General features: G+C 41.9%; 2 protein-coding genes across 19 annotated transcripts in view; both read left to right on the top strand.

Annotated features, from left to right (window-relative positions):
* The first annotated feature begins 137 nt into the window (after positions 1–137).
* E2F6 (E2F transcription factor 6) lies at positions 138–19,817 on the top strand. 13 transcript variants are annotated; one of them, XM_085576283.1, is made up of 8 exons: positions 138–366; positions 2,405–2,458; positions 4,256–4,304; positions 5,799–6,015; positions 6,305–6,463; positions 7,469–7,583; positions 8,863–9,010; positions 19,303–19,817. In XM_085576283.1, the coding sequence occupies exons 1-8, from the start codon at positions 301–303 to the stop codon at positions 19,380–19,382; spliced, it is 888 nt and encodes a 295-aa protein (XP_085432409.1). In that variant the 5' UTR covers positions 138–300; the 3' UTR covers positions 19,383–19,817. The 13 variants fall into 13 exon arrangements, with proteins under 13 accessions (XP_085432409.1, XP_085432410.1, XP_085432411.1 ...); XM_085576284.1 differs by having other exon boundaries at positions 138–357; XM_085576285.1 differs by lacking the exon at positions 19,303–19,817 and adding an exon at positions 9,725–11,682.
* Positions 19,818–24,503: 4,686 nt separating this feature from the next.
* The window catches only part of ROCK2 (Rho associated coiled-coil containing protein kinase 2), a 94,435-nt gene continuing 91,294 nt past the window's right edge, over positions 24,504–27,644 (top strand). For 4 of the 6 annotated variants that reach the window (XM_085576273.1, XM_085576276.1, XM_085576271.1 and 1 more), the window contains exon 1: positions 24,744–24,966. In XM_085576273.1, the coding sequence (XP_085432399.1) occupies positions 24,817–24,966 (150 nt within the window). In that variant the 5' untranslated portion in view covers positions 24,744–24,816. Of the gene's footprint in view, positions 24,967–27,644 lie in introns of all 6 variants that reach the window. The other 2 variants (XM_085576272.1, XM_085576275.1) reach the window with 1 other exon arrangement.

Genomic DNA, 27,644 nt, shown 5'->3' on the forward strand with positions numbered 1-27,644 from the left:
GCGGCGCTCGCTGAGGCGGGGCGGGGCCGGGCCGGGCGGGAAGGCGCCGCGGGGGCCGATGGGTAACGGAGGGAGAAGGCGGCGGCGCAGAGGGGAGGGCGCGTGCGCGGGGCCCGCCCGTTCCCGCCCCAGCGGCCGCCTCGGGCGGGAGCCGCGGCCATGACGGGCAGCGATGAGGGTGGGAGCAGCCCCGCGGCGCCCCGCGCCCGGCCGCGCTTCGGAGCTTCGGTGTGAGGCCGTCAGTGCGCTCTCCCTTCTCCAGCGCCTCGCCGCGGGGCGGGGAGGAGGGGCCGGGCGGACATGGCCAGCCCCGACAAATGGGAGCGCCTGAAGGCGCTGCAGGCGGACATGCTGCGTGTGAGTGAGGTACATGGCGGGAGGCGCTGCCCGTGGCGGGGGAGAGGGCGGGACGGCGCCGCAGCTGCGCTCCTGCCGCGGGCTTGGAGGAGGCGGCCGGAGCCCGTCCTACGTCTCTGGGCGGGAAAGATGCGGCGGGCCCGGCAGCGTGGTACCCGAATGGAGCGCTGGGTGCTTCCCTCCCGCGTGACGTTGGGGTGGGCTTCCCGGGAACGGCGCTAGAATGCAAAAGGATGGTTTTTCTTGCCTGTGTTACCTACAGCCTCTTAATCGAGCTAAATATGTTGTAACTAATTATGAGAAAAGGGGACTACAATGTGTTTTCTCCTCTTAATGTCTGCGATCATCTTACGTGCAGCTGCCCCTATTACCTTTAGCAATGCTATGAAGTAGTTAGCAAAAAAGCATATTTTATAAAACGTTTTTTTTTTTAAATGTTACATGGTTTTAGTTAATCTGGATGGTGCATACTTTTAATTTTGTGAAATGTTTTAAATGTATTATTTTTTTAAAATTAATCTTGTCAGTTGGACTAAAGGTTACTTGATAGTATTAAAGCCATGAAAAAATTAATGTAAGGTTTTAGGTGATGTAAGTATTAATGTAAGTTTTTAGTTTTAATTTAAGTGATGATTGTAAGAAGCAAATTATGTTTGGCACAGCTTCTTCATGTAGATACTTAGATGAGTGTATGATGGGTGATAATTTCCTTGATCAGCTTCTTATAAACCGAGAGGTCGATATGGTAATCATTAACAGCCTTGCCTGTGATGGCCATGGAATAGTGGGTGTGAATTACATCTAGTGTAGGCACTGCCCAACCCTTGGGATAACAAAAGGGAACAGAGATGGTCTCACTGCTAAGGTGGGCGAAGAGAGACACATGGGGAGACACAGCAGGAGCAGAGGACTCGGAGTGAAGAGCAAGATTTATCTGAGTAGACTATGAGGGTATAAAACCTTAGAGGTTCCTTTGCTGTGTGTCCCTCTTTGGAGGTACCAGCTTGGGCTGCTTCTGTGTTGCTGCACCTTGAATAAATTGCTTTATGGAGAGACATCCGAGACTCTGCAGTGGGAAACCTGGGGTTGAACCAGTGAGGAAACATGGCCTGACTGCATGAGTGTGGTGTGTAGGGAGTCAAGAGGGCCTCCCAGTAGCACACTGAGGCAGTCCACCATGAAGGGGCTTCAGGTCCAGCAGTGGCAGCATGAGTCTTATGAATGGTCAGACTGGGAAGTTTTCTTAACAGTGGGATATTCAAGACCTTCAAGCCTACTACTAAGGAAGGCTAGTAGTAAGGTGCAGAACCTGGATTCCAGCTTACTCAGTCTTCAAGGCTCCAGCTTATTCTGGCAAGAGGTAGGTTGAGATTTTTGGGGAGTGAGCTTTGGAAGCTGGAGGAACTGAAGAGATGGGAGATTAGTAAGGAGAAACGTTTCATCGTGACACTTATCGCAAAAAGGACAGGACAGAAGAAGGACTAAAGAACAAGAATAAGAAGTGCTTGGACATGCAGATGTGATGCTTGGAAAGTCAAAATAGTAGTGTTGAAGCTAGCAAGGAATGTCAAAGGTCACAATATTGAAGAAATTTCCCTGTCTGACCATGCAAGAGCCACTTTTGTCAGTCACTCTCACACCACCTGAGCTGGGACCGAGGCCCCTTTGCAGCAGCACCCCCACACTTGCACAGACAAGCTCTCTTCACCAAATTGACCCCAGGTTTCCCATAGCAGAGTATTAGACATGTGGATTCTTAAAATAACTTAACAACAGCTGGAACAGGGACCCCAGACAAAGGAAACCTTGGGCTTGTATACCTTGAATTGGGTTTTTGTGGTCAGGTTTTGATAGTAGGTGAGGCCTGCAGGGTGGCTTCTGTGAGAAGCTGACAGAAATTTCCCCCATGTCCTGCAGAGCTAATGCCAGGCAGCTCCAGATTGATCTAACACTGGCCAAGGCGGAGTTAATCAGAGATAATAGTAGTGCCTCAGTGATTACATATTTAAGAAGAGGGAAAAAAGTTACTATACAATTGTAATTACAGCCAGAGAAGAGTGGAGTGAGAATATGTGAGAGGAACAACTCTGCAGACACCAAGGTGAGTGGAGAAAGAGGAGGAGGAGGTGCTCCAGGTGCCTGCTCTGCAGAGACTCCCTGCAGCCTGTGGTGCAGCCCATGGTGAAGCAGCAGCAGCCCATGGAGGACCATGGGGATGCAGAGATCCACCTGCAGCCCATGGATGAGACCCAGGCTGAACAGGTGGATGCCTGAAAGGAGGCTGTGAACTTGTGGGAAGCTCATGCTGGAGCAGGGACCCGTGGAGCCCATGCTGGAGCAGGCTTTCTGGTAGGACTCATGACCCTAGACCCACACTGGAGCAGGCTGTGCCTGAAGGACTGCACCCTGAGGAAAAGTGATGGACACTGAAAGAGTTGGTGAACTGTTTCTGTGGGATGGACTCATACTGGAGAAGTTAATGGAGGGTTTCTTCTGTGGGAGGGAACTCCACACTGAAGTAGAGGAAGGACTCTCCACCCTGAGCAGCCACAGGAACAACATTTGATGAACTGACATAACCCCCATTCCCATCTCCCTGCACTGCTGGTGTGGAGGAGGTAGAGCTTGGGAAGGTGGGAGGGGTGGGGGGAAGGTGTTTTCTTAAGATGTGTTTTATTTCTCATTATTCCTCTCTGATTTTACTGGTAATAAATATAATATTCTCAAGTTAAGTCTGTTTTGCCCATGATGGTATTTGGGGAGTGATCTCTTCTGGTCCTTAGCTCAACTCACAAACTTCTTGTTACATCTCTTCCCTAACCACTTGTGGAGGGGAGTGAGAGCAGCTTTGGTGGCCTGGCAGGGTCTATCCTAAGGTCTGTCCTGTTGTTAGGTGGAGGATGTGAGGTTTATAGGCTGGAGGAAGGAGTCATCTAACGCCTCATGAACCTGGGAAGTTGAAAATCAGGATAAAGCCTTGCCTTTACCCTGCAGTGGTACAGGCTGGGGACCACCCTATTGAGAGGACCTGGGGTTCTTCATGGACAGTGGGCTAAGTGTGCACCTGCATTGTGTCCTGACATTAAGGCATATGAGGCTGTCTTAGCAGGAGAACAGTAAATTGAGGAAAATTATTCTTTTTCTTTATTTGAAAGTATATTAGATTGCCCTTGGAATGCTGTTCCTGATTTAGGTCCACTAGTACAGGAAGGCTGTTAATAAACTCCTGAGAGAACTTGTTAAGCCACAGCCACCCTTCAGTAAAATCATAGCATCGCCTGAGTTGGAAAGGACCCATAAACATCATCAACTCCTACGCCAGCACAGGGCAATCCCAAAAGTCACACCACACCATGTTCCTGAGAGCATTGTCCAAGAGCTTCTTGAACTCCGGCAGTCTTGTTGCTGTGACTGCTTCCTTGGGGAGCTTGTTCCAGTACCCAACCACCCTCTGGGTGAAGAACCATTTTCCTAATATCTAACCTAAACTTCCCCTGACAAGTTTCATTCCATGCTTGCAAGCAAGTGAAGAACTTTAAGAGGTTACCAGATATTTCACAGTTGTACATGATGGGTGATTGAAAGGAAATGGCCATGAATTGAAATAAAAGAAGCAAGAGAGGTTGCAGCTTGCCTGAGCATCAGCAAGTTCAATGGTGTTTCCTGTTTTTGAAAACAGAGTGAGTTCTACTGAGATTTAAGGGCTGAAAATTCTGGCAGGAATTAAGGTACATGTATTCCTTCTATCTAGTGGCACATCTTCACAGTAATAGCTGTTGAGTTGTCAGAGCTGTGATGGCTGTAACGTTTAAAGAAGATTTGATGATTTCTTCTGAAGAAGCTCCCCCTGTACACAGCATTTTATGATAGTTGTTTTTTTACCTTTTTATGTCCTCAGGCATCAATGATCAACCTGAATGTGCACAAAGACACACAGCTTGTGAAAAGTAAGTTGCTATGTGTCATGTGTGAAAATTAATCTTGCAGTATGTGCCTTTCTACAATGTGAGTACAATGCTGTAGACAAATTAGAAATTGTATTTAATATCAACAGAGTAGGAAAGATGCTGAACACTGACTGAAATAACAGATGTGAAGCAATACATTCTTTATAGTTTTTCCTCTTCAGATCTGTTCTAAGTATACCTTCCCACTGCTATATTAAAAATAATACATAGGAAAAGTGAGTTATAGAAAATTGGAACAATGTACTAGCAACTGGTGCATTTCAACTGGTGTTAATAAATGTGGAAATAAATTTAAGTTAGTTTCTGGGTGTTGGGGGGGTTTTTGTTGTATTTTCTCACCAGCTGAGTTGTTTCACACATTTCACAGTAACACAGTCCAAAATGGAGTTGTTGAACCCATCCCTTCATGTTACAGAGTGCACAAACTTGCAGCCATGGAATGGGCGTGATACGTTATTAGTGAAAGTGCGCATCTTATTCATCTTGGGGAAGATACTGATGGTTGAAGTAAAAGTGTTGTCTAGGGTGCTTTGTTTACACACTCACCTTTTCTTGAAGCGTTAGACTGGAATATTGCCCAGGGATACAGGTTGATCAGATGAAATACCTGGTTTGCTTTACAGGAGAAAAGGCAAGTAACAGGAGAATTTGACAATCCTTTATTGGCTGGCATTAAGTGAATGTGTGCATACCATGACTTTCTGTGCCTCAGAAGCAGATGACTTTTTTGTGCTTTTTGCATACGTAAATAACAATCTCAAGTTATTCATCAGTGATTTCTGCTGTTTCTGCAAATATGGTGGTAATGGATACACATAGCACGGTGATCTCTTAAACCAGGGTGTCAGGGTAGCTGTAGATCTTTATTGTAGTAGTAAATCAAACAATGGAATGACCAGTTCTTTTGCCTTGAGACCAGATAATGCAAACAGTTTGTCTACATAGTAAGGTCTTCAGTTCCAGAACAGATTGGTCCTCTCCAGGCTGGAACAGTCCTGAAGCCATGATTCCTGAACCATGCCTAATGGTTACTTGCCAGGTCTGCTGATTAAACTGGACCAAAAAGATGTAAAAAAATACTCTAATAGTGTCATACAGCAGAGATAGAGCTGTATTTCTCTGGCAGCACCTCAGCACTGTCCATAGTTAACCAAAGGTTTCATTGGTATTTGTTCAGTAATCCAATACCATGTCCTCTAGAACATACAGTTACTCAGTTATTAATATCCATACTAGCAGTGTGGAGTCATGAATGTTGAAAGCACAAAAATGCATGCTTGCTATTTAGATAAAATCATTGCAAACAAATGAAGGTTTGTGTAGTTCATAGGCTTTTTATGGTGCTGTTGCAATGTAAGCATTAAAAACTGCACCGCTTCCAGACTTCTACCTTCATTGTTACTTTCACTATCACTTTTTTTACTTCATGCTTATGTAGTAGCCTACCCTAAATATTCTGCCAAAACTTTACAGAAACTGTGGAAGTCAAAAGGCCTCGATTTGATGCATCCTTGGTGCTTTTGACACGAAGATTTATGGCTCTTCTCAGAAAAGCTCCAGACGGTGTCCTTGATTTAAATGAAGTAGCAACAACACTTGGAGTACGGAAACGAAGAGTGTATGACATCACCAATGTGTTGGATGGCATTGACTTGATTCAGAAAAGATCTAAGAATCATATCCAGTGGATGTGAGTTGACTTTGAAGCTTCTTGTTTCTGAAACAGTAAATCCCAACAGTGTTGAGTAATGTTTATAACTTTAATTCTCGTAGATAATATTTTAAGTTCTGTATCCTTCCTTATGCTGTGTGAATTACCTAATATGTTAACAAGTATCTAGTACAGAAGTACATGGAAGCATATTTCAGCAGAATAAAGGATGCCAGACTTCCTTACTGTTTGCTGTTAGTATGCTTAATGTTTAATAAACAGGCTTTTATTTATACAAACAGGCTAGACAATTTTCATATTCTTCTAGAGGTAAGGATCTTGACCAACTTATTGGAAAAGCACCAGAGCAACAAAACCTTAGAGATGAACTTTCTGATTTATCAGCCATGGAAGAAGCTCTGGATGAATTAATCAAGGATTGTGCTCATGAGATATTTGAACTAACAGATGACGAAGAAAATGCTAAATATCCTTTCAACTCTTGCATTATTTTAACATGTTTTGGTTTTGGTTGCACATACATATCTAGTAAGAAGTGTAGGCTGATACCACAGGTATGCAGTACTGCTTGGTAATGAGTTTTATAATAGCAAACTTTTTGATTATTTTGCATTTGAGAATGCCAGTCATGTGCCCTGCTTTGCAGCATAATGGACAGTCTTGCCTTTCCTCAGAGGAGTGCTGCTTATGTGACTTTTCCACTGCAGAAGAACAAAGTGAGGCAGTAGTCTTAGCACCCTGACCACCACTCTGTTCTCTCCATTTGAGTCATCTCAGGGGCAGGTTTTGACCTACCAGTGAGCTCAAGCTGCTTAGTGAGATGACAGAGAGGACTCAAAATGGAGTCCCAGTGGCCTGTCACCAAGGAGATATAATTATACCATTATATATTATATTATGTCCTAATACTCCTCTCTTAAAAGAGATTCCAGTGCAGTTCTGACTTTCAGATGGGTTTTGACAATTAAAAAGAGATTCATTTTAATATATGGCATAAAGATTGATTTTTGGCTTTGGGTTACAGTAAAATATTATTTAGCTCTCTTGTTTGGCAGGTTGTTATGTGCGCCAATGAAATGTGCTCATATTCTTTACACCTTACTGGTTAAGAAAATAGTTCTACAGTGTCTCAGGAAATTATTTCCATGCTATTAGAAAACAGAATGCAATTCCTGAAGAACAGTATTCCTTCTGCTTTATAGACTTAGGACAACATCTGTGAAGACTGTTCAGGTTTCTTTTATAAATAACATTGTATATATTTTTAAAAGCTTTTTTTCCTTCCTGGAAATATAGAAAAAGTATTTTTCTACCATTAGTTGATACTTGATTTTACAAAGCTAATATTAACCTCTGCTGAATTGTTGATTAATTTTCTGAAATTTGTATTCTGCCTCAGCATATCTTGACATCACACTCTTGCTTCTGCCCATTAGCAAATGACTTTACATAATCCTTGACCAATGTATACACTAGCTTATGTGACGTACCAAGATATCCGAAGCATTCAGGCATTTCAGGAACAGATTGTGATTGCAATCAAAGCTCCAGAGGAAACCAATTTGGAAATACCAGTTCCTAAAGACGTAAGTTTTATATATTTCTTCTAAAGGAACAAAAGTTTTAATTTTGATTTTTTGCAGCACTACTTGACTTGCAGTTTCTCTGTTATACAGATAGTGGTAGTTAAATGTTCTTGTGTTGCACTGAACAGTACTGCAGGGATAATAGTCTTGGAAGCTTACTTGCTGTATTTTTCTTTTTGCCTAAATTGCTAAGCCATAAATGTATCAGAACTTTAGTTAACCTTGTTTTGTTAGAGAGAATTGAACAGTTGTAATAAAGGATGCAATGTACAGTATGGTTGGAAAAAGAAAACATTTTGTCGCTCTGGTAGATTATATCTAGAGGGATTTTTCATGGAGTGGCACTGTGCCCTGTCCTCACCCCATGGTGCACTACACAGGGTCTATTCTTGTCTCACAGAGGAGCCAGACCTTTGCCCCCTGCACCCAGCAGTGCTGCAGCTGCACAGTGGGACCTGTGTACTTGGAACCCACTGTTGGTGGTGCTATGAGAGGGCAAATCCTGCAAGACAGCCTAAGATAACAAACAGAACTTTAATTCCATTTTCTTTTCTGCATAAGCATTTTTGATAATCTTCCCGATTGCATAGTCATTGAAGTTGCCTTGCTGTGTGGATAGAAAGGTGGGGATATCTTGGGAAAAGGAAATAAATGAGTAGAACCAAAAGAGTTAGATCCACTGTATAGATCTCCTGTTGTTTCCCTGGTCAAAGGAGCTGTCTCTCATCCAGTGTAGATGGGAAATATATAACTCCAAAAGCCTCCTGAAGTAATAAAAAGGCAGAATTTAAAAAGTTGTACATTAGAACTGAATATTTCCTCCATTGTTCATTAAGATTTATTTGCTCTGTGTCTTGCAATGTGAGGTCTGCTGAAGGAAAGCAATAGAAGCAATAAGCTTTACTATTTTGTTAAAGCTGTGTGCTCCAGTTTGTTGTCTGTTTCATTGCACTGTTATGTCAAGTTTTTAAATTCTGTTACTCTTCCTAAACATGTAAGTAAGTCTTGGTCGTATATCTGAAGGTCAATAGAAAGACTAAACAAATACTTAAATGCACATTCATTAAAAATGAAAGCTTGTTAGCTTAATTCTGCATAATTGCCTGCAAATGCATGTAATAGTCATAATTTATGTAGAAGCAGTAACACAATTTTAAATAGTTATATCATTTCTGTATTTGTTCTGTTCTTAATCTATTGTCTTTAAAATACATGCAAAAATAGATAAAGAATGTATAAGATTTATTCTTTTAATTATATACAAGTTACTTTTTTATAGGATCACATAGAAGTACATGTGAAGAGCACAAAAGGACCCATTGACGTATATCTATGTGAGGTGGAAAAAGAAAAAACAGGTGCCAAAACTTGTGAAGATATGGATACTGTCACTAGTGAAACTGAGACATCATTTTATCCTGATGAAGGTAACATCATCCTTTTACATTTTTATCCACATGTATTTTTTTGTTTAAGATTATCATATTCTGATAAGGTTGTAAGCTGTACTGTTGAACAAGTGTACATTTCTGAGCATAAATTGTGGGCCAAGATGTGTGGTAGTATAGGAAACGCCTGGAGGAGAAGTCTGTGCTGTTGTGTTACCTCACAGCAACAGGCAGTCAGAGAGTCAGGCACGTGCACACAGAGCAAGGCGCTCTTGCTCCCTGGCCTTTTCCTTCCTTTGCTGGTTTCCTGTTGTAGCTGCACTCTGTGGATGGAGCAGCGTGTGTCAGCTCTCAGCTGCTGCACTACAGTCTGCTCACCTGAGATTGCTGCCATGAGAGCTATGATGCCCTTTTAAACAAGATTGTTCTACTGCTCATTCCTGCCCTAAGGGAGGGCAGAAAGAAGAGGGGACATAGTATTTTAATCTCCTAAAACAAGATTGGATGGAATAGAGATTCTGAAGAACCCTAGTGCTGCAGGATGTTGTGGCTTAAAAATAAATGTGGCAGGAATTGCAGTAGCTCAGAACACAAAGAAAGAAATTATCTTTAGAAGTGCTGCTTTATAGGTGAAGGGAAGAGTTGGCTTTTTCATCCTAGGCATTTTTTAATTCATTTTGCTTGTAGAATAACTCAGAACTGTATTTTATACAATTAGAGTAATCATATTCCTTTTTTACTTTCCTTTTAAAGTGAGATCTCCAATGGAAGAGAAAAAACCATTTGAGATGCCAGATTGATTACAACACAAAAATCTAATATAGAATGTAAATATCTGTGTTATAGGGCTTTTTCAAACTGCTTGGATCTGCAAACTTTGGAACATTTCAGGTTACTAAGTGTTTTAAAAACCCAGCAGTGGATTGGTTGAGTGCTTTCACAGGCTTGCTTATGTTCCCAAGGCAAAAGGCTTGTTTCTGGAGTTGTGTTTAAGAGCTTTGTTTTTGTAATTGCATGTGACCTACAGAGCTTTGGGAAAACATTATAATTTTAATTGACAGAAAACATAGATAATCAATTACTTCCAAAAATTAAGGTTGGAGAACAATTTCTGGAAGGGTCCACAATCTGCATGAGAATGTGTAATATGAAGAAATGCACTTTTCAGTTCTGAGGCTGCACTACTAAGCAGGATTGTCAAATACAAGTGTAACAAAGAACTGGTGTATTGGAAGTCTTTGCTATAAAGAACAAGATGTAAATATCCTGTAAGTTATGCCTTACACTGTGTGGGTGCTGTTTGCATCCAGCTCTACATGAACTATGGTATCAACACTGAAGTGAAATAATTGGGCTCTGTGTACATACTTGTATCATTTCTAGGTAGTTACTGATGTACATTTATTGAGATGGTTTGCATTTCTGCCTCTGTACAGCAAAGAAATAAAATAAGCTTTCGAAAATATGAAATAGTCTAATGAAACATGTTGGGTTGCCATTGCTGCAATTCACTTGGGAACTACATACATTTTAAATTATGTGTAAATTGAAAATCTGTTTTACGTGGTGCTGTCAGATAACACTTGCTGTCAGATTCTGTGATTCACTTAGATCTGGATCTTGTGATGCCACAGTACTGTAGCAATTTTCAGAAGAATGATTGATAACTACTTAAATTGGTCCCTCCCAGTTTCTGGAGTTTACATACAGCAGAGCTTTAGTTGAGTATCGTGACGTCTTTGTGGCTCAGCTTGCAAAAATACATAAAATACTTAAGGACTATGTCTGTATTTGCCATCTTTCATATCCATAAAGCTGTCAAATTTGTATACTGGAATTGCTAAAGGACTGAACTGTCACTGTACAAATGCTGTGATCACTTCATCTCAATATGGTTTCTGTAGGGGTGAAGTGGGTTGGCAGGTTTGGTTTTAAATAGGAAGTCAAAGTCCTTGGGTCACACAGTATTGGCAACTATACATCCACTCACAAGTGAGAACATCAAAGCTAATTAACCTCTACGTGTTCTAGCCATCAACTCTACAGCTACTTCAGACAGATGAAGTGAAATTAAATGCTCTGTGTTCTACAGTACAAATAATGTGGCACAGCTGACACAATGAGTATAAAATGCTAAGGAAGTCTGTCTTAAACAGCGGAACAGTTCATTTAAATGAAACATTAGGCTTTTTCATTTTGAACAAATTTCTAGTGATTGTTTTTCCTCACTCATTTGTTTTTCAGGAGTATAATTAATGTTTTTAGCCACACATCACAGTGACATGGAAGAAGCTGTAATATGACAATTATACTGTTACTATTTTATTAAATACATCTACGGTTTTAATGGTGCACCTTCAGTGGAACGAATGGACTTTTGAAGATTAAACCACTGCTTTTACTACTTGGTTATGTGCAGTATTACCCATTGGTGATGCTGGAAAGTAATGTACTGTATAAGCTCAGTGCACTAACTAGCTGAAAAGATTCAACTTGGACTTGAAGAATACTGGAGTGATGCCGAACTTACAAGTTACAAGGTCACTTGTAAATGTGACAGGACTTTACTCTGAATTTGTATAATAATGCTTGATTTTTTTTTGAGAGATTGTTATTTTTGCTGAGTCTATATCTGCATTTTCAGTACATTTGTATATGTAAGAAGCTCTCTTGGCTATTTGAGGACTCCAATAAATTAAAAGTTTCTAGTATTCTTTCTGCTTTCCCTTCAGTAAGAATGGCTAAGCATCTAAATGCATTCATTAATCAGCAATAGCAACAGCCAGGATCTGTAATTTTTAAATTCCAAGTTTTGCTGATTCTTATCGGAAAAAGCACTGCAGGTTGCCATTTCAGCCCTTATTTGGTGTGGGAAGTCACTTGTCAGAGTTTTCAGATGTGAACTACAGTTTTAAATAATGTGATTTTTAAAGAGTGAAGATTCTTGCAAATTATTGTCTGTTGTAAAGCATTTGAGTCAGCAGTTTTCTTCAGTTTGAAGAATCTTTTTGGTGTGTCTGAAGAGCCTCATTTATAAGCTATAATTAAACACTGATTTCAAAAGTCACTTCAGCTGGTCCTTGTCAGTAGCAAGGTTCACCTGCTGGCCAGCGTGCTGGGGCTGGCTGCAAGCTCTAAACCCTTGTGTTCCATGATCCTGGCATGGGCTGGCCCTGGCACCCTGCCGGGACCTCAGTAATTGCTGAAGGGTTTATCAGGAACATGAATTGCTATTTTTGGTTCCACTTCTGAATCTGCTTGGGGTAATTTGTGAGAACTGCATTGAGGTTAAAATCTATAAACTACACTTGGTTTTGTAGGTTATATAAATCGAGACGAGGCTCCTCACTGTCTGTAGATGTTTACTGAAGGACTGGGGTACTCGTTTGTAGAAAAGCAGGATCTTTGTTTCGAAGGAAATTTAATGATGTTTGCAGATGGTTCTGTCCATGTATGGCTGCCCTGGTTCCTTCCTTCGTGGCAGACAGTGGGTGATCTGAGGGCCTGGAGCTGTGCTCTCCAGACCCACCATGTGGACATGGGCTGATGGAAGCTCCTCACCATGTGATCCACGATTGAGGTGGTGTTTCCAATTCACTCTAAATTAAGGGATGGGATTATAGAAGACAATCCAAGAAGCTGTAACAGCAATTTCAAAGATACAAGCTCATCAAATTGCAACTCTTTTATTGACTTCTATTCGGCCACTGGGGGGGTGCATTCTCCCCACCCCAACCACACTGTGGTCTCAGAAATGTTCATTAGGCTTCAGCCTTTACAAACAACAGCTGGCTGAGCTTCTCTTGAACTTATCAGAAACACTCTTCTCCCAGGAACTTCTGCTGTCTAACAAGCTCCTGTGTTTTAATGAACAGCCTTGGAAATTTATTTTTGTTGCCTGAACAACAACCTAAGTGGAATAAAATTTTTGTTATCAAACTTTCAAAGAAAGTTACCGACCCGAATTGTGGCCAGGATGGAAAAGTACTCTGACTGAGGCCAGCTCTTACGGCCCTATACACACAGCCCAGAGTGTGACCCTTGGAGCTCTCCTGGTCTGCAGGGCGCTGTGGCCAATCTCTGCTGCTAGCTGGGTATTCAAGGATCAAATCAAGCTTCCCGGAAGTTAGTTGTGATCTTTACACAATCCCTAAAACACCTACAAAACCAGAACAATATCCACACTATACACTAAAGCAGGTTGCACAGAATTCAGGCAGGAGCTGAGAACAGTGATTTACTTGATAATGCTACTCGCTGCAGATCATCAGAGAACCTTTTTACCAAGCAATGTTCTCACAATCAATGCCAGTAAAAATTTGTGTAAGAAATAACTTCTCATGAAAAAAAATCTCTCTGGTTTTAGAAACAATTTCAGCCTTAACTGCCCAGCAATGTGTGTGACATTGTCTTCAGGCTGACAAGAAGCTACTAGAGGTCATTTCTGTATTTATTCAGCTGAAGAGAAAACAAACACATTTGAAATTATGCAATATTATCCTATCCTGGGAAAATATTAATGATGGAAATACAGAGATATAGGATTAATTCTTCCTGTGATTAGAGGTTAAAATAAAGCAAAGTAAAAGCAAAGTACTGTGAAAGCATTAGCATTGCCTTTCTTTTGAGATAAAAAGATTTAATTGCGGATTTGAATAAACAAATGCTTTCTATCTTTGGGATAAAAACAAATGCAGTCTTTCAAATTGCCAAAATTGACACATTGTTAGTGTCCACGCAGAGATTAGTAGTTTTGACTCAAAAAACATTGACAACCCTGGGCCACTGAGCAGCAGAAGAGGCAAATGTGGATTAATGTGTATTTATTGATTAATTATGTGTTTCTCCTGATCTGAAATACTCTAGACTGTATTAAAAATTTACTGCAGGTTGAAGCTCAGGAATCTTACCTCTTTCAAAAAGGCTTTAAATTTGTGACACTAGATGATGATTAGACTCTTTGAAACAAGTATCTTCCAATCAATATATATTTTATTCCCAATCTGTAAAATACTGTTTCGTTACATGGAGAAAGTATAAACTGCTTGGAAAGAAGGGATTGGAAGGTTGTCCAGATATTATTGTCTGTATTCTGTGTATGTGTCTCTGAGGATCAGTTGCCTGGAAATGAAAACAAGACAACAGCAATCATTTACATAGATGTTGCCTAAAAACTTCTCAGGCATTTATGCTCTCTCTGCTGACTTTATGCCAATTGCCCATCTCTTATATTGACACATGGAGCTATTTTTGCGGCATAAGTAGGAAAGTCTGCAAAGCCGTGTTTAATATTTGGAGGGAAAATGATATGGAGCTAAAGGGGGAAAAAAATCTCCTTAATTCAACTTAAAAAGTTTTTTACCACTTTTGAAACCAAAACCTTATCAGGATGGTGGTGTGTGTAATTGATTGCTTCCAATCCATTTAACAAAACTGAGGTTCAACTAGAAATATTCATTCAGCCATGGTTTTATTAATGGCAGATGATGACTCTGAAATGGGCCTGGGTTCAGCTCTAAGTATAATTTACTTAATTGTTGCACTATGATACTTTTGTATAGGTAATTCTTATTTAAAAGTAAAATGGATTCACAGTGGTAATATTGGTAGTACAGATGAATTACAGAGATACAGGACTACCATTATGGGAAGAATGATATCTGTAGTTTCTATTTCCATACAGAAAAAATCTCAGGGTGGGCTGTCCTTTAAGGACAGTTTTACTTACATATAAACCCGTGTCTCCTTTCAACACCACATCCTTTTGCTGTCAGGCAGCTTGCTGCATCTGGAACAAACCATTCCTCTGTGCTGTGCCCATTTGCAAAAAGGAGGGACTGTTCAGTTCTGCTCTGCAGTGACTCCTAAGAGTGTGCCAGCTTCCCCAGGACTCTCCACGGGATGCTTGTCCAGCAGCAGCAAGGGCAATCCCCAGATTTGCTGTGCTCTATGAAGTAACCACAGTGGGTGCCCTGGGACAGCATCCTTTCCAACGACAGTACTGGAGACTTCTTCACTATCTAATTTAAAGATGCTATCCCAGAGCTCTCATTTCTGCTGCATCACTTTAACAAATTAAAAAGCAAAATAAATTAAATGTTCCAAACACATAAACATAATTAGCATCTTATTGACAATTTCAGTTGAGAAGGTGAAGTGTACAGATGTACAAATGAGTGATCCTTATGTTTATTTTACATATACATTGGGTTTTTTGGTTTTTTTTCCCCTTTTGGTATTCTATCAGTCTTGTATTAAAGATACAAGAAGATCCGAAACATTTAATTAATCTTCAACTATAACTTGCCTTTTTTTTCAATGATGACAAAGTTGTTCTCACTCTAGGTTAAATAAACTGACATGTAAAAAAACTTAAGAGACAGGATTAACCCTTTCCTCATACCACCTCCCAGTACATCTGTTTTTTACAGTGGCCAGTGAAATGGGTTCTGCCTTCAACTGTCAAGTCTTGTGTGAAACAAGCACTCTAAACACCCTGAACTGGTGCAGAGTTTCCAGGGAAACTTTTGTGAAATGGAAAAAGGGCAACATTATCTGCCATTTCTTATCTGTGTGTGTCAGACAGTTCCCCAGCCCCGCAGAGGACCCAGCTGCACAGAGGAGCACATCTGCTCCTGCTGAGTCCGGGGATGCCACAGCTGCGGGGCCACTAGAGGGATGTCTACAACCATCCTTCCATCCACGGCTTCTGAAGCAAACCACCACTTCACATTCCTGACCAGCTGCAAATCGCGCACGGCAACCAACAGTCCTTAGAAATGCTGCAGCGGATGCATGAGAGGGCTGACTAGGGAGAGTATTTGGACACTACGATGAGATGCAATGCTTGGAGGGCTATAAGGTCCAAGAGAGCAGACCAGAAATCATAGAGTCATGGATTCATAGAATGCTTTAGGTTACAAAGGACCTTGACAATAATCTAATTCCAAGCCCCCTTGTTCTGGTTGAATAGTTTTAACACTATTAAAAACTACATCTAGTTATATCCTTTTATTTGATTTGATCCCAATAGTTTAGCTTGTATCTAGTGGAACTGCATAATTTATTTAAACTATCAACAAGTTAGCACAAGGGTCACTGCAGAAAGTGTTTTTTTATTAGTTTAAATTAGTTGACTAGAAAAGCATGAGAATGTAATAGGGAAGAGTTCCCTCTCCTACAATGATCTGATTGGAACTATCAGATCAGTTCCTATCAGCTGGAACTGATAGGTTGAAAGGGGCTGCAAAAAAAGGAAAACATGAGTAAAGTGAAGAAATAAGTATTAGTTGTAAGTGCTATAAAACAGCTTATGCACTCCAGAACAGCATAAGTAAGGAGCCCCAATTTCCCTGGTTGAGTAGATGGGTCAAACTGTTACTTTTAATTACATTTACTAATAAAAAAGTTTCAATTATATGGAAAAGAAGCATCATGGATTTTAAAAGAGGTAATAGTTAGAGTTGGGTGATTTATTTATTTATTTATTTTAATAGTTAATTCCCCGTAAAATGTGGTTTCAGTCATGTCTAAACTATTTGCTTCAAATTTGCTGAATAGTTTTGGCTGGAAAAAAATAGAGAAGGGGATAAACTGTGTTGGAGGAAAGTCCCCAATTACCCAACAGCTCGATGATCAGAGCATTTACTTGGGTAGCAGAGACCCCCCTTAACAGAGGCTCTGTTGAGGTGGACTATGCTCAATCTTTCCTGTGACAACTTTGATTTTGTTGCAGTTACGAGGGATGGGGACTCACCTCCCAAAGGAGCAGGCTGGTTCCCAGAGTAGGAAGCTGTGATTCTCATGCTCCCCTTTGCTGACCCAACAAACTTGGTGCCTTTGTGCAGGTCAGCAGCTTCATTGTGAGGAAGAATTTCCCCTTTGTCCTGCTTCATGGATACCAAGTCCTTGGACAGCTTTTTAAGAAGTAGAATTCTGCTTCGAGTTCCCTTGGACAAAATAGGATTTCCTAATCTTAAGTATATCCATGCTATGACATTCTTTCAAGAATCCAAAACAAATATTCTACATCGGATTAAAACATAGCATTTAATGGTTCACACAAAGAAATAACCTTCAGGTTTTTTGTTTCAGCAAGGAAAATCAGCCAGTTTAGTTATGTCCACACTGTGCTGATTTTTATGACATTCACTGCAGTTCTTGAACAAAAATGCAACTTCCACCAAGTCTTTAACTGATCATGAAATAGTTTGATAACCTTCATCCAGACTACCCTATACTTCTTACAAACCCTTATGTCTGCAGCCACATAAGAACTGAAAATGACATTGCAAGCTCCCGACTCTGGTCCTTGTGGTGCCAGACACCGTATCTTATGGCCCTTTCAGAGTGCACTGATACACTGCAGGAAGGTATTTTCTGGCTGCCTTTACTTGGATGAAGGTTGTACTAACCCCACATTGTGAATAGCTAGAAACAGTCTTATTTCCCATCGGTGCTTATTCGTGGCCAGTTTACTTGCATATGCTCTTCTGCCAGCATTGTTCTGTAATGTACAACTCTTAAACTCCTTGGTTGATGTTGTATCTTTAGACACCACCATATTTTCATTCACCTCTCTGCTGGATCTAGAAAATGGAGTTATTCAAGCTCCCTCACATAAAACAGGCTGCTTTGTTCCTTTTTATCTCTGCCAAATTCCCATTTTCAGTTCCTCTTCTCCAATCAGAGGAATTGAACTATTTATGTCCCAGTGTTCTCACTTGATCTTGCCCTAGCCTATCTCACTTGACTATCTTTGTTAAATTTGACAATACAATTTATATATTTTTGATTCCACATTTTCATTAGCTAATGCAAGCCTAAGTAATTCTCCTCAGCTATTTCCAAGTGGTAAGTTCCCACATGACATCAGAATTTCTTACTAGTCCCCAAGGACACTCCCTCTATAGACTGTACCATTTAATAATGTCCTGTTTCTATCATTCTCATCACTGAGCTGATCCAGATCTTCTGAGCAATATCCCAACCCTCAACTCTCTGCTAAGTTGTCTGATGCAAACAGCATCAACAGCATAGTCCTGGATTACATCCCGGTAAACAAAAAGGTTCAAATTTCAAAAAGTTAAGCAAGATGGACCGGGACTGGTCCTTGTAGTTCCTAGCAATCCAAATCTTCAAGGATTCAACTAATACATACCTCCCTATTTCACCCCATAAGGTATTGCTATCCTACATGAAGTGAGTTCTTTTTAATTTGAGAATAGCATTATAACCTTCAGAATGTTTTATTCTCCTATAAAAATTGTACATGAAAATGTCTCCTAATAATTTCCACTAACTTCAGCTTTCTCACATCAAAATCTTTCAAGTTTTCTTCCAATTTGGTTGCAATTACCTCCTGTAATACCTTATTTTTTCTTATCCATAAACATGGAAAATTAAAGTATTACAAGATACGTTTTTCTTATCCATGTGTAGTATTTCGTTTTAATATTGTCCCCCATCACCAAAGACTGGGGAAAACTGAGATCATCTCTATGTCAGCCTTTTCAGGTAGTAATCACATTTATTATTTGACAGCCAAGTCTAGAAAAAACAGTAGTTAAACATAGTGTTCATGTTGGACAGAAGGATAGGTAGAAAAGTCATATTTTTTCCAAGCAGTAAACTAACTTCCTTCCTTCCTTCCTTCCTTCCTTCCTTCCTTCCTTCCTTCCTTCCTTCCTTCCTTCCTTCCTTCCTTCCTTCTTTCCTTCCTTCCCTCCCTCCCTCTGATGCTGTTAAAAATACAAAGGATGTCATTTCTGAGACTAAACCCTTATATGCGAAGCTGTGTTTTCACTCATGCACTCACAACTGTTCTTATTCGTATCTAACAGCCCCTGCAAGTTCCCTGAGAGCAGGCACAGAAGCTGTAGTTGTTTACACCCCGGTATCAGCTGGACTGGCTTGGTTTCCCCACAATTAAGAGTAGCTAAGTCTTGATGAAAAGCAGATCACAGGAATGACAGTGGTAATGGCAGAGACACATAATGTGGGTATTCAGAGATGCACACAGAACCTCTACACTAACCATCTTTTTTTAGCTTGCTTTATCCAAGTCATCTTCTACTGGCATTTCCCCCTAATTGCAGGGAGCGTTCAGTGCCTGGGGTTTTACTGTCATTTTCCAAGCCAGTTCCTGCAAACTTATGGCAAAAGGGCAGATCAAAAGAAGGATTGATGAGGTGCCTCCAGTGGTTCTTACACCAAACTCCAAGATGACAATTCAAAAAATACTCAACAGCTGTATAACTGTGAATGTTTGATCTTAAATACATATAGAATTTATGTAGAATAAACTATCAGAAATGCTTTTGTTTTTACAGGTATGTGTTCACTAGAAGAGATTGTTACAGGCATGCAAGTGACATGTCTGAATCAATCTCTAGTCCCCTTGTCAAATTAAAAGAGGCAGAGACAGCTTTGAGAAGCTCTGGCCGGCACTTCCAAAGGATCAGAAGCATTTTACTCCTGCGTATTTCCAATATTTCAACATTTACGATGTGTCATGTAAAGGAAGTGCTGGAGATAATGCTCACAGCAGAAAGAAGAGCAGCAGAAACCCTCCTCTGCTCCAAGGTACTGTGAGGTATAAACAGCCCACTGACAGCATAACAGCAAGGATTTCATAAATCACAGCAGTCTCTCAAACTGCTGTGATTTTACACCTATGGGCCACAGAGCCATAAGCTTCACCTAAATGCACAAAGCAGCAAAGGGAAACTCGAGGACACTTTGTCCTTAGTCTCCAAACTACACTTACTGCAAGTTTCCTCCTGGGACTTATAGCAGAGAATCTGGCACATCACCATCACGTAAGCATTTCAATTAACCTAGATTTACAGCTTCACTTCTGTCTTCCCAATGCATCCAAGAAACTATGAAACTAACTTATTAACAAAAGCAATGATATTTAGCTGGGGAGAATTATGTAAGCAATTAAGAGCCAGGCAGAGACCAAGTCCTTTGTTATCAGACACACCCAGGCATTACACAGCCACTTTCGATTCACACCTCCTTTTCTTGATTCTCTGGTATTTGTGCTTAAGATACTGACTTTAACACAGCAAGAGAATACCAACTAATAATTCTGTATTTATCACCTATATATGCTGTTTGAAAAAATGGGAAGATGCTACCTGGCACGCTTTCAGAGACAAAGGTGCATGCCTTTCCAAGCAGAACAGTAGATATAGGCCTTTACCTACAAAGCTTACCAGATGAAGACATTTTCTTTAGCATTTGCTTGATTACTTTGGTTTGCATCTAATTATACAGATGGCTGAGTGGTTTTGTAATTTTATAGCTGGCCTGTGCTAGTAATTGATGTGGTAGTGTCAGTCTTACTGAGGCTGGTTTGGAAATGCATGGGTTTGAAAAGCTGCTTGTATTTAAAGCCTCTAGTTACAATGCAACAGATGAATTAAATGAAAGAATGTTAAACAATGTTGTTTTTTATTTTTCTGTGGATTTTACATAACTGTACTATTTGTCCCAAGACAACACTGGAACCATTATATCAACGATAAAGATTGTGGCTGACTTTGCAAGTCCTTCAAAAACATAACCCCTGTATACACACATTGTGTACCTGTCTTCCTGTCTGTTTTCATTAATCTAAAACGAAGAAGTTTATTTTTAATCCAGAAAAAATAATTTCTTAACCCTCAGGCTGATTGAACACTAGCATGTGAGAAAGGAAAATTAAAACAAACAAACAAACAAAATCCACAATAAACTTATATTCATTTTCACCCCTAGTTCATATTGATGAATATAAAAGTAAATAAACCCCTGTACTAATGACATAAATCTACATTATTTTCTGGAGGTAGAATGATGATCTTTAGATACGCCCTCCAGAGTCTCAAGACCTCATTATCTAAAAAATGACTTGTCCTATTTCCACCATAACAACACTGATCGACGTCAGTGCAGCGTCCTGAGCGAGTGATGATAGTTATGCACCTTTTCCTGTAGCAGTCTGACATGGTTTACTTTCAGCAGCTTTCAAAGGCTGTATTTTTTGGACTATTGATAGGTGTTTTGTCCTTCTTACTCTGTTGTCACGATTTGATTCTCATTTGGGTTCGAGTTGATTCATGTCACTGGATTGAGATAGTCCATGATATCTCTGGCAACTCACTTAGCTCTTCTGTCTGTTCTAATGTATGCAAAACACAAAGATGGACTAGATCCATGAGATGCTAAACCTAAATTTTAGAGAACTTAGCTGTTAAGATAATCAACTCCCCTGTCAGGAGTGCTCTTATGTTCTTCAAATATTTGCAGATACGGAGCCTGAAAAGAGGATTTGCAAAAGCCTTATTTATCCAGCAGCAAGTGCTAAAAGCACAGCCCCTTCTCTTAAACTAGATGTATGCATGGGTAGTTTGTCTCCTTTTGCTCCTTTTGCAATAGTAGTGAAAGCATGCCTGAGGTCCAAAGCCAAATCCCTCTTTTCCCTGAATAGGCTTGAGGCCTTGGAATACCCTAAAGGAACAGCCTGAAGCTGATGGCTTTTAACCAATAAGCCCCACGTACCAACTTCTCACAAATCTGTACCTATAAATGTAGCCAGTCATGAAAATGGTCAACAGCAAATTCCCTACTGCCTTGGGACACCTAAAACATATTTGGACTGTAGATATATGAAGAGTTCAGCAGCATTTCAGGAAGCAAACAGAGAGATGAAGGCAGACTCCAACTACTGCAGACTCCTATGCTTAAAGCTACAGCAGGCACACTCAAAGGCTTGGACTTTGCCTTACAAAACATAGTAAATAGCATTTGACAATTCACTGCATGGGACTTCAAAACCAGCATATACAGAGTGAGTAGGAAGAGTTCTTCCTGAGATGGTCATTGTAGGAATAGGTGATACTCTGAGAGATTTACACCACTGAAAGCAGAAAAGGTGGAACTGTAGAAAGACCACAGAAGGTGGTGTTATTTTTCCTCTAGAGCATGTTAAAACAGTGTTTTTTTGCAAAGAAGGAGAGAAGGAGAAGGATCTGACTTTCTGAGTACTATTTTTGTTACTCAGTCACTTGTAACCAGCAATAAATCTTCTACTGATGATTTTTTTGAGGATTTGTGCTGTACAAAGGAATTCAGCTGACTACTGTTGTCAATTTGTCCCTGTAATAGAGTAAAACTTGTTTAGTCAGTAAACAGATATGTCCTGAAGGGTGGAAGAATAGATCTATTGGGCAAGAATTTCAAGAAGGTATTATTTCTACACACTTGCTTTTGAAGTCACAGTCACAATTTTTTTCCTATGTAAAAAGGGCTGTTACACTTCTTTAAGATTTTCTTTGTTACCTTTGTTTAGATAGCACCCTGAACAATACCATTAAATCACCTTCACTAAACATCAGCTTTCACAAAGCTTATAGATCAGAAAACTGAAGAGAAGCACCTTGCCTAGAGCCAAGAGGAAACTAAGAGCTTACATGATCACATAACCTGGTGCCCAACTCTGAGTTCATTGAAATTACCCCAAAACTGTTGTTTGCAGTAACAGAACTTAGCACAAGCTCTTTATTGATCACCAGAGACACGCTCCTCACGTGTGGTCTGTTGTGCAAACCTATTTTATCCTTTAAAAAACCAAAACGTTTTTGTTGTGCCACATATAAAAATTAGCCAATGAATAGGCTGCAAGTGAAGAAATCATGTTTATTTTAGGTAATTTAGAGTTTTGAACTGTTGTTTTGCAAGGCTGTGTAACTTCATGGTCCAGATAGTATCCACATAAAATCCTAGTAGCAACCCAACTCATTCTTACACTTCTTTTATCTCCTAGCAAAGTAAAATGTTCTAGACGACTACATGATTTTTTTTTTTGGTGGTGCTGCAGTTAAGCAGATCCTAATCTGTTTTGAAGATGAAGTAGTCCTAAGATATAAATAACCAGTGCCTCTCCCAAACAGATTTCACCAATTCCTTCAGAAAACTCACAAACTCAATGTGGTTCACTGTAAAGTGTGAGTGATAACACCCATATTGACTTTTCAAAATGTTCTCGTGTATGTGTGTTTCTGTCAGGCTTGAGGATTTTGACTCAGTGGACTGTAAAAGCAGGATCCAGTTATGGGGTTTGGGTGGATATTCAGAGCAGACCTTCCCTCAAGTTGGGAGTTGTTTAGCACCAGGGCCCTGACTCAGACTATCACTGACTGTGATCTTGCTCAAAGCCATGCAAGTGACTCACATATTTACTTCTCTGACTCTCTCTCCTCTTCCTTTAAAGTTAAAATATTGAGCCACTTTTCTGACATCAGCTCACTGCCAGCCAGCTATCAGCTGAAAGTCAACACAATAAAATGTTAACCTTTCCTCCCTGAGGTCCCTCCACCTCAGCAAATGACACCTCCACAGTCTCTGTTGTTCTGCCCTAGAACATCTGCCCAGGAGCCACATCTCAGGGCTGCTGGAACCATAGTTTGGCCACAACCTCACATGGCGTTCCATGGAGCATCCCATCCCTACCATCCAACTCCCTACCTGCATCCCTGCGGCCACAGCTCAAGCATCAGTGACACTTTCCCTGCTGTAGCCTCTCTTGCCTTTCCCCTCAAAGTGCCACCAAGTGCAGCAGAGTGGCTGTACCCATCTCCAGCACAGTGTGGAGGTTCATCTTCCTCAGGGGGCATGAGGGTGGCCTGCACCTTACCCAGCACAGCTCCTCACTGCCTAGTTCTTCTTCCTCCCTCTCCTATACGTAGGATATACACACAGGAGAGGGATGGAGTACCTCTTCTTTGGATTGCTCAGCCTGGAAAAGAGAAAGCTTTGGGGTGACCTTATTGTGGCGTTTCAATACCTGAAGAGAATTTATAGAAAAGATAGGGCAAGGCTGTTGACGAGACCATGTAGCAACAAAACAACAGGGAATGGTTTCAAACTCAAGGAGTGTAGGATTAGATTGGATATGGAGGGGGGGAAAAATCTTTACCATGAGGGCAGTGAGGCACTGGAATATGCTGCCCAGGGAAATTGTGGATGCCCCATCCCTGACGTGGTAGGGCCAGGCTGTATGGAGCCCTGAGCAATCTGGCCGAGTGAAAGGTGTCACTGCCCATGACAGGGGGCTTGGAATTAGATGATATTTAAGGTCCTTTCCAACCGAAACCATTCCACGAATCTCCGATTCACGCTGTGAGCACTGCTACTCTGTCGGAAGTGCTACTCTCCCACCTTCTCAAATATTTTTCGGTTTCTGTGTGCTTGACGCCACGCGGGCAGGCTGAGGTCCCGTGTGCCGAAACGCACACAGCCCTGCTCCTGAGGGCTGCGGTGCCCAGGCCCGCCGAGCGCAGGATGCGCCGGGCGCGGAGCAGCGCCGAACAATGCGCCGCTCGCAGCGGGGCCTTGTGGGTAGGGGAGGCCGCGCCGAGCCGGGGGCGGGCGCAGCGCGGAGAGCGGCGAGGGCAGCGAGGCTGGCGGGGATCGCGGCTCCCGCCCCAGCAGCCGGCGAGCGCTGCAGAGCGATCCGCTCCCCCTTCGCCCCCCGCCTCCCCCCGCCCTCGGAGCGATGTCCCGGCGGAGCGGGCAGTGAGGCGGCGGCCGCCGAGGGACGCCCTGAGCGGGAGAGGCGGGGGCACGGCGGGAAGCGCTCCGTCCCTCCCTTCCAGCTCTCTCCCCTCCCTCTCCCGCGCCCGGCGGAGCGGCGGCCGTTTTCCCTCGCCCTTCATGCCCGGGCGGCGGCCACCGGCGGCGCTGCCCTCCGCTCCCGCCTCGCCGCCCCCGCCCTTCCCGGGCTCGCCGCCGCGCTAGGCCCGCCCGGCGGCCCCGCGCAGTGCCCTCCGCGGGCCCGGCTCTAGGCGGGCCGGAGGATGAGCCAGCAGCCGGCGGGGAAGATGTCGGCGGCTCCCCTGGCGGCCGAGGCGCTGGAGCCGGCGGCGGGGATGCTCGAGGGCCGCCAGAGGAAGCTGGAGTCCATGATCCGCGACCCGCGCTCCCCGGTCAACGTGGAGAGCCTGCTGGTAAGGGGCGGCCGCGCCTGGGGGAAGCGCTCGGCGGGGGAACAAAGGGAGCGCTGCCCTCGCCTCAGGCGGGCGGGAGGGAACGGGAAGGAAGGAAAGGGCTCCCGCGTCCTGAAAGTGCTTTCCTGGGGGAGGACGGAAGATCGTCTCCACGCCCCCGGCCGGGCTACCGGCAGCGGGGAGGTGGCGGGAGCGGCCCGCGCCCTCAGGACTGGGCTGAGGAGGGGACGGGCACGGCGCTCTGAGAAGAGAGCGAGCGCTCCCCGATCAGATACATCTTATTTGGCGGAAAGCGAGAAACGTCCTTGCCGAGATCTGATCCAGGGAGAGGAAAGGGCTTTGTTTTCCCTCCCAGCATCGTTCACACCGTTCGCTTTCGCGCCTGGGAATCTCAGCGTGTCCGTCCCCGAAGTACCTGCCTTTGTGTGCGCTGCCGGGCGCCCATCCCTCGCCCCCTGTGAAACGTCCCCTGGTGAAGCTGAGGTTGCTGTGTGGTGTGGAAGTAATTCAGGAAAAGGGGACACGCCTAAGGGAGAAATGCAACTGGAGGGTCCAGTGACCCTTCACTTTTATTTTTCACTGGGGCAAATTGATTCGTCTGTGTCCCTTTTCAAATAGTATTTTTCCGCGTGAGTGTATGAAATACAGTTTACCTTAGAGAGAAATCTATGCCCTTGTGAAAAAGTGTGAAAGTGGTTAGATTTTCTCATTTAACCATCTGAACTCTAGAAAGGAAGCCAAGAGACAGATTATTATAATTATTGTTATAATTGTTGTTGTCATTATTATATTATTAGTATTATAATTATTAGTATTTGAACTGAACTTGGGGGTCTTCAAATCGTACATCTCCTGTCTGCCCCAAGATTTCCAATGTGTCCCAGTCCTTGTAACAGTTGCTCAAGGCACTTACACTGTGTCTTTTTTTATGCGTTCAAATGACTCAGTCCTGTTTGGACAAAAATACAGGAACTGACTGAACAGAATGTATGTCTGTGCTGTGTGGAGAATATAGGAATTTCCTATAACATCTGAAAAATGTTCTTCCCGAGGCTGTGGTGCTGTGTTACTCCTCTCGTACATGTTCAGAGGCATAATGACAGCCATAGTCAATGGAGGGGGGTGGGAAACAGTGCTACATATCTGACTGGATTCAGATAAGTTTTTGCCTAGGCCAAAGCAGAGAGAGCTGCCTCTGGGCTTCGCTCCCAGCATTTTCACTTTGGTATTTTGCTTGGAAAACTTTGACCTGTGGCCAAAAAAGAGCAGTTAAAAATAGTACAGTCGTTCTGAAAAATGCATCAGGTTAATACTTAACCCCAGTAGACTTTTTCACACTCTGCTTTTATACTCAACAGCATGATTCTTTTCTTTTCTCACCTCCCATGCCTTGGACATAGATGGAATACACTCAAATATGTTTATGTTTCTGAAGAGAAATCCTAGCTACAAAATTGAGATTGGGCTGCTCAGAACTTGATTTTTTTTTGTTTGTTTTATATGTTAGCAATTTAGACTGCTTCATGTAATACATTGAGAAAGCAAACCATGGGAGACTGTTAGCTGGATTGTAAATGCATTTTTTTACAGTAAAGGTTATCACTGTTCTCTGCACTCTGTAAGTATTGTTTAAAAAACTAGCAGCAAGTGAAATATAATGCTAATCAATCACATTTCCTAGCTTGTGCAGTCTACATATCTGTGTATGAAATAGTGGACTATTTATTACTCTTATTTAGGAAATTTGCAACAGATTTCCTGTAAAAGCACTTTCTTTTGGTCTCTGGTATTGTTGCTTTATGCAATTTGATATTAATTTTGCATTGGTGTGCTGCTAAATAGTCTGAATATGAAAGCATATTAATATTGAAAAATTTACTTGTTTACTAAACAGCTCCCTTGCAGTGTAAATTATCAAAAATGAAAATGTGTTTTCAGTTAAAAGTAGAAATACAGCAACATGAACTGAGAGTCAGGGAAAGCATCTTAAAAAGACTAGCTGGAATGCCACTATTCCATCCTCCAAAAATAACATAACCAAAACTAAAAATGTGGAATGGAATTCAAAATGGAATTCATTTCCTTACAGTGTAAAAAGTCATAAACAGCTGCTATTCTGTATTTTGTGTGCATGCTTTATTTTTGGGAAGCCGTAAAAAGTGAAAAAGTAGCTGTTGATCTATAACACATGGTGTACATTTGAAAGGCGTGAGAAGCTGAGGTAATAAGCTGTCTTTCTCTAGATAGCAGTTCCACTGTCATCAAGAGATGTTTTATTCAGTGGCTCTAAATGAAGATACTTTCTTTGCGTACCTTCCTGACCACAGGATGGCTGACCACATCCATCTGTTTCTTCAGCAGGAGAATCTATGAAGCCAAATGCATTGATTGATTATGTTCCTCCCATCCCCCTTTGGGGCTAAGAGAGACTGTTAGATTTTCTAATGGGGTTTTTGCTATATTGTGTGCCTTAGCAGTCACTAATGCCTGTGTTGAGCATAATTATTTATGTTCAATTAAAACGTATCTTCAAAAAAGACCTATGCATTCTCAATTCAGAGGCATTATAAGATGGAGAACTCTGCATTTAGTTCGTTCTCACAGGCAGTTGAGGGCAAAATAAAATGTCCCAGGAAACAGTGAACCAACCAGAATGTGTGGCATGGTTATTACTACTC

Source organism: Lonchura striata, chromosome 3 (assembly GCF_050655825.1).
Source record: "Lonchura striata isolate lonStrDom1 chromosome 3, ASM5065582v1, whole genome shotgun sequence".
Classification (NCBI taxonomy): Eukaryota; Metazoa; Chordata; class Aves; order Passeriformes; family Estrildidae; genus Lonchura; species Lonchura striata.

What these genes read in the sequence shown, in the direction of transcription:
- E2F6 (XM_085576283.1), top strand. Translation starts at nt 301, where the DNA reads ATGGCCAGCCCCGACAAATGGGAGCGCCTGAAGGCGCTGCAGGCGGAC. An exon ending in ACAACTCTGCAGACACCAAG is followed by an intron (nt 2,459 to 4,255) that starts GTGAGTGGAGAA and finishes TTATGTCCTCAG; the next exon opens with GCATCAATGATCAACCTGAA. An exon ending in AAGAATCATATCCAGTGGAT is followed by an intron (nt 6,016 to 6,304) that starts GTGAGTTGACTT and finishes ATATTCTTCTAG; the next exon opens with AGGTAAGGATCTTGACCAAC.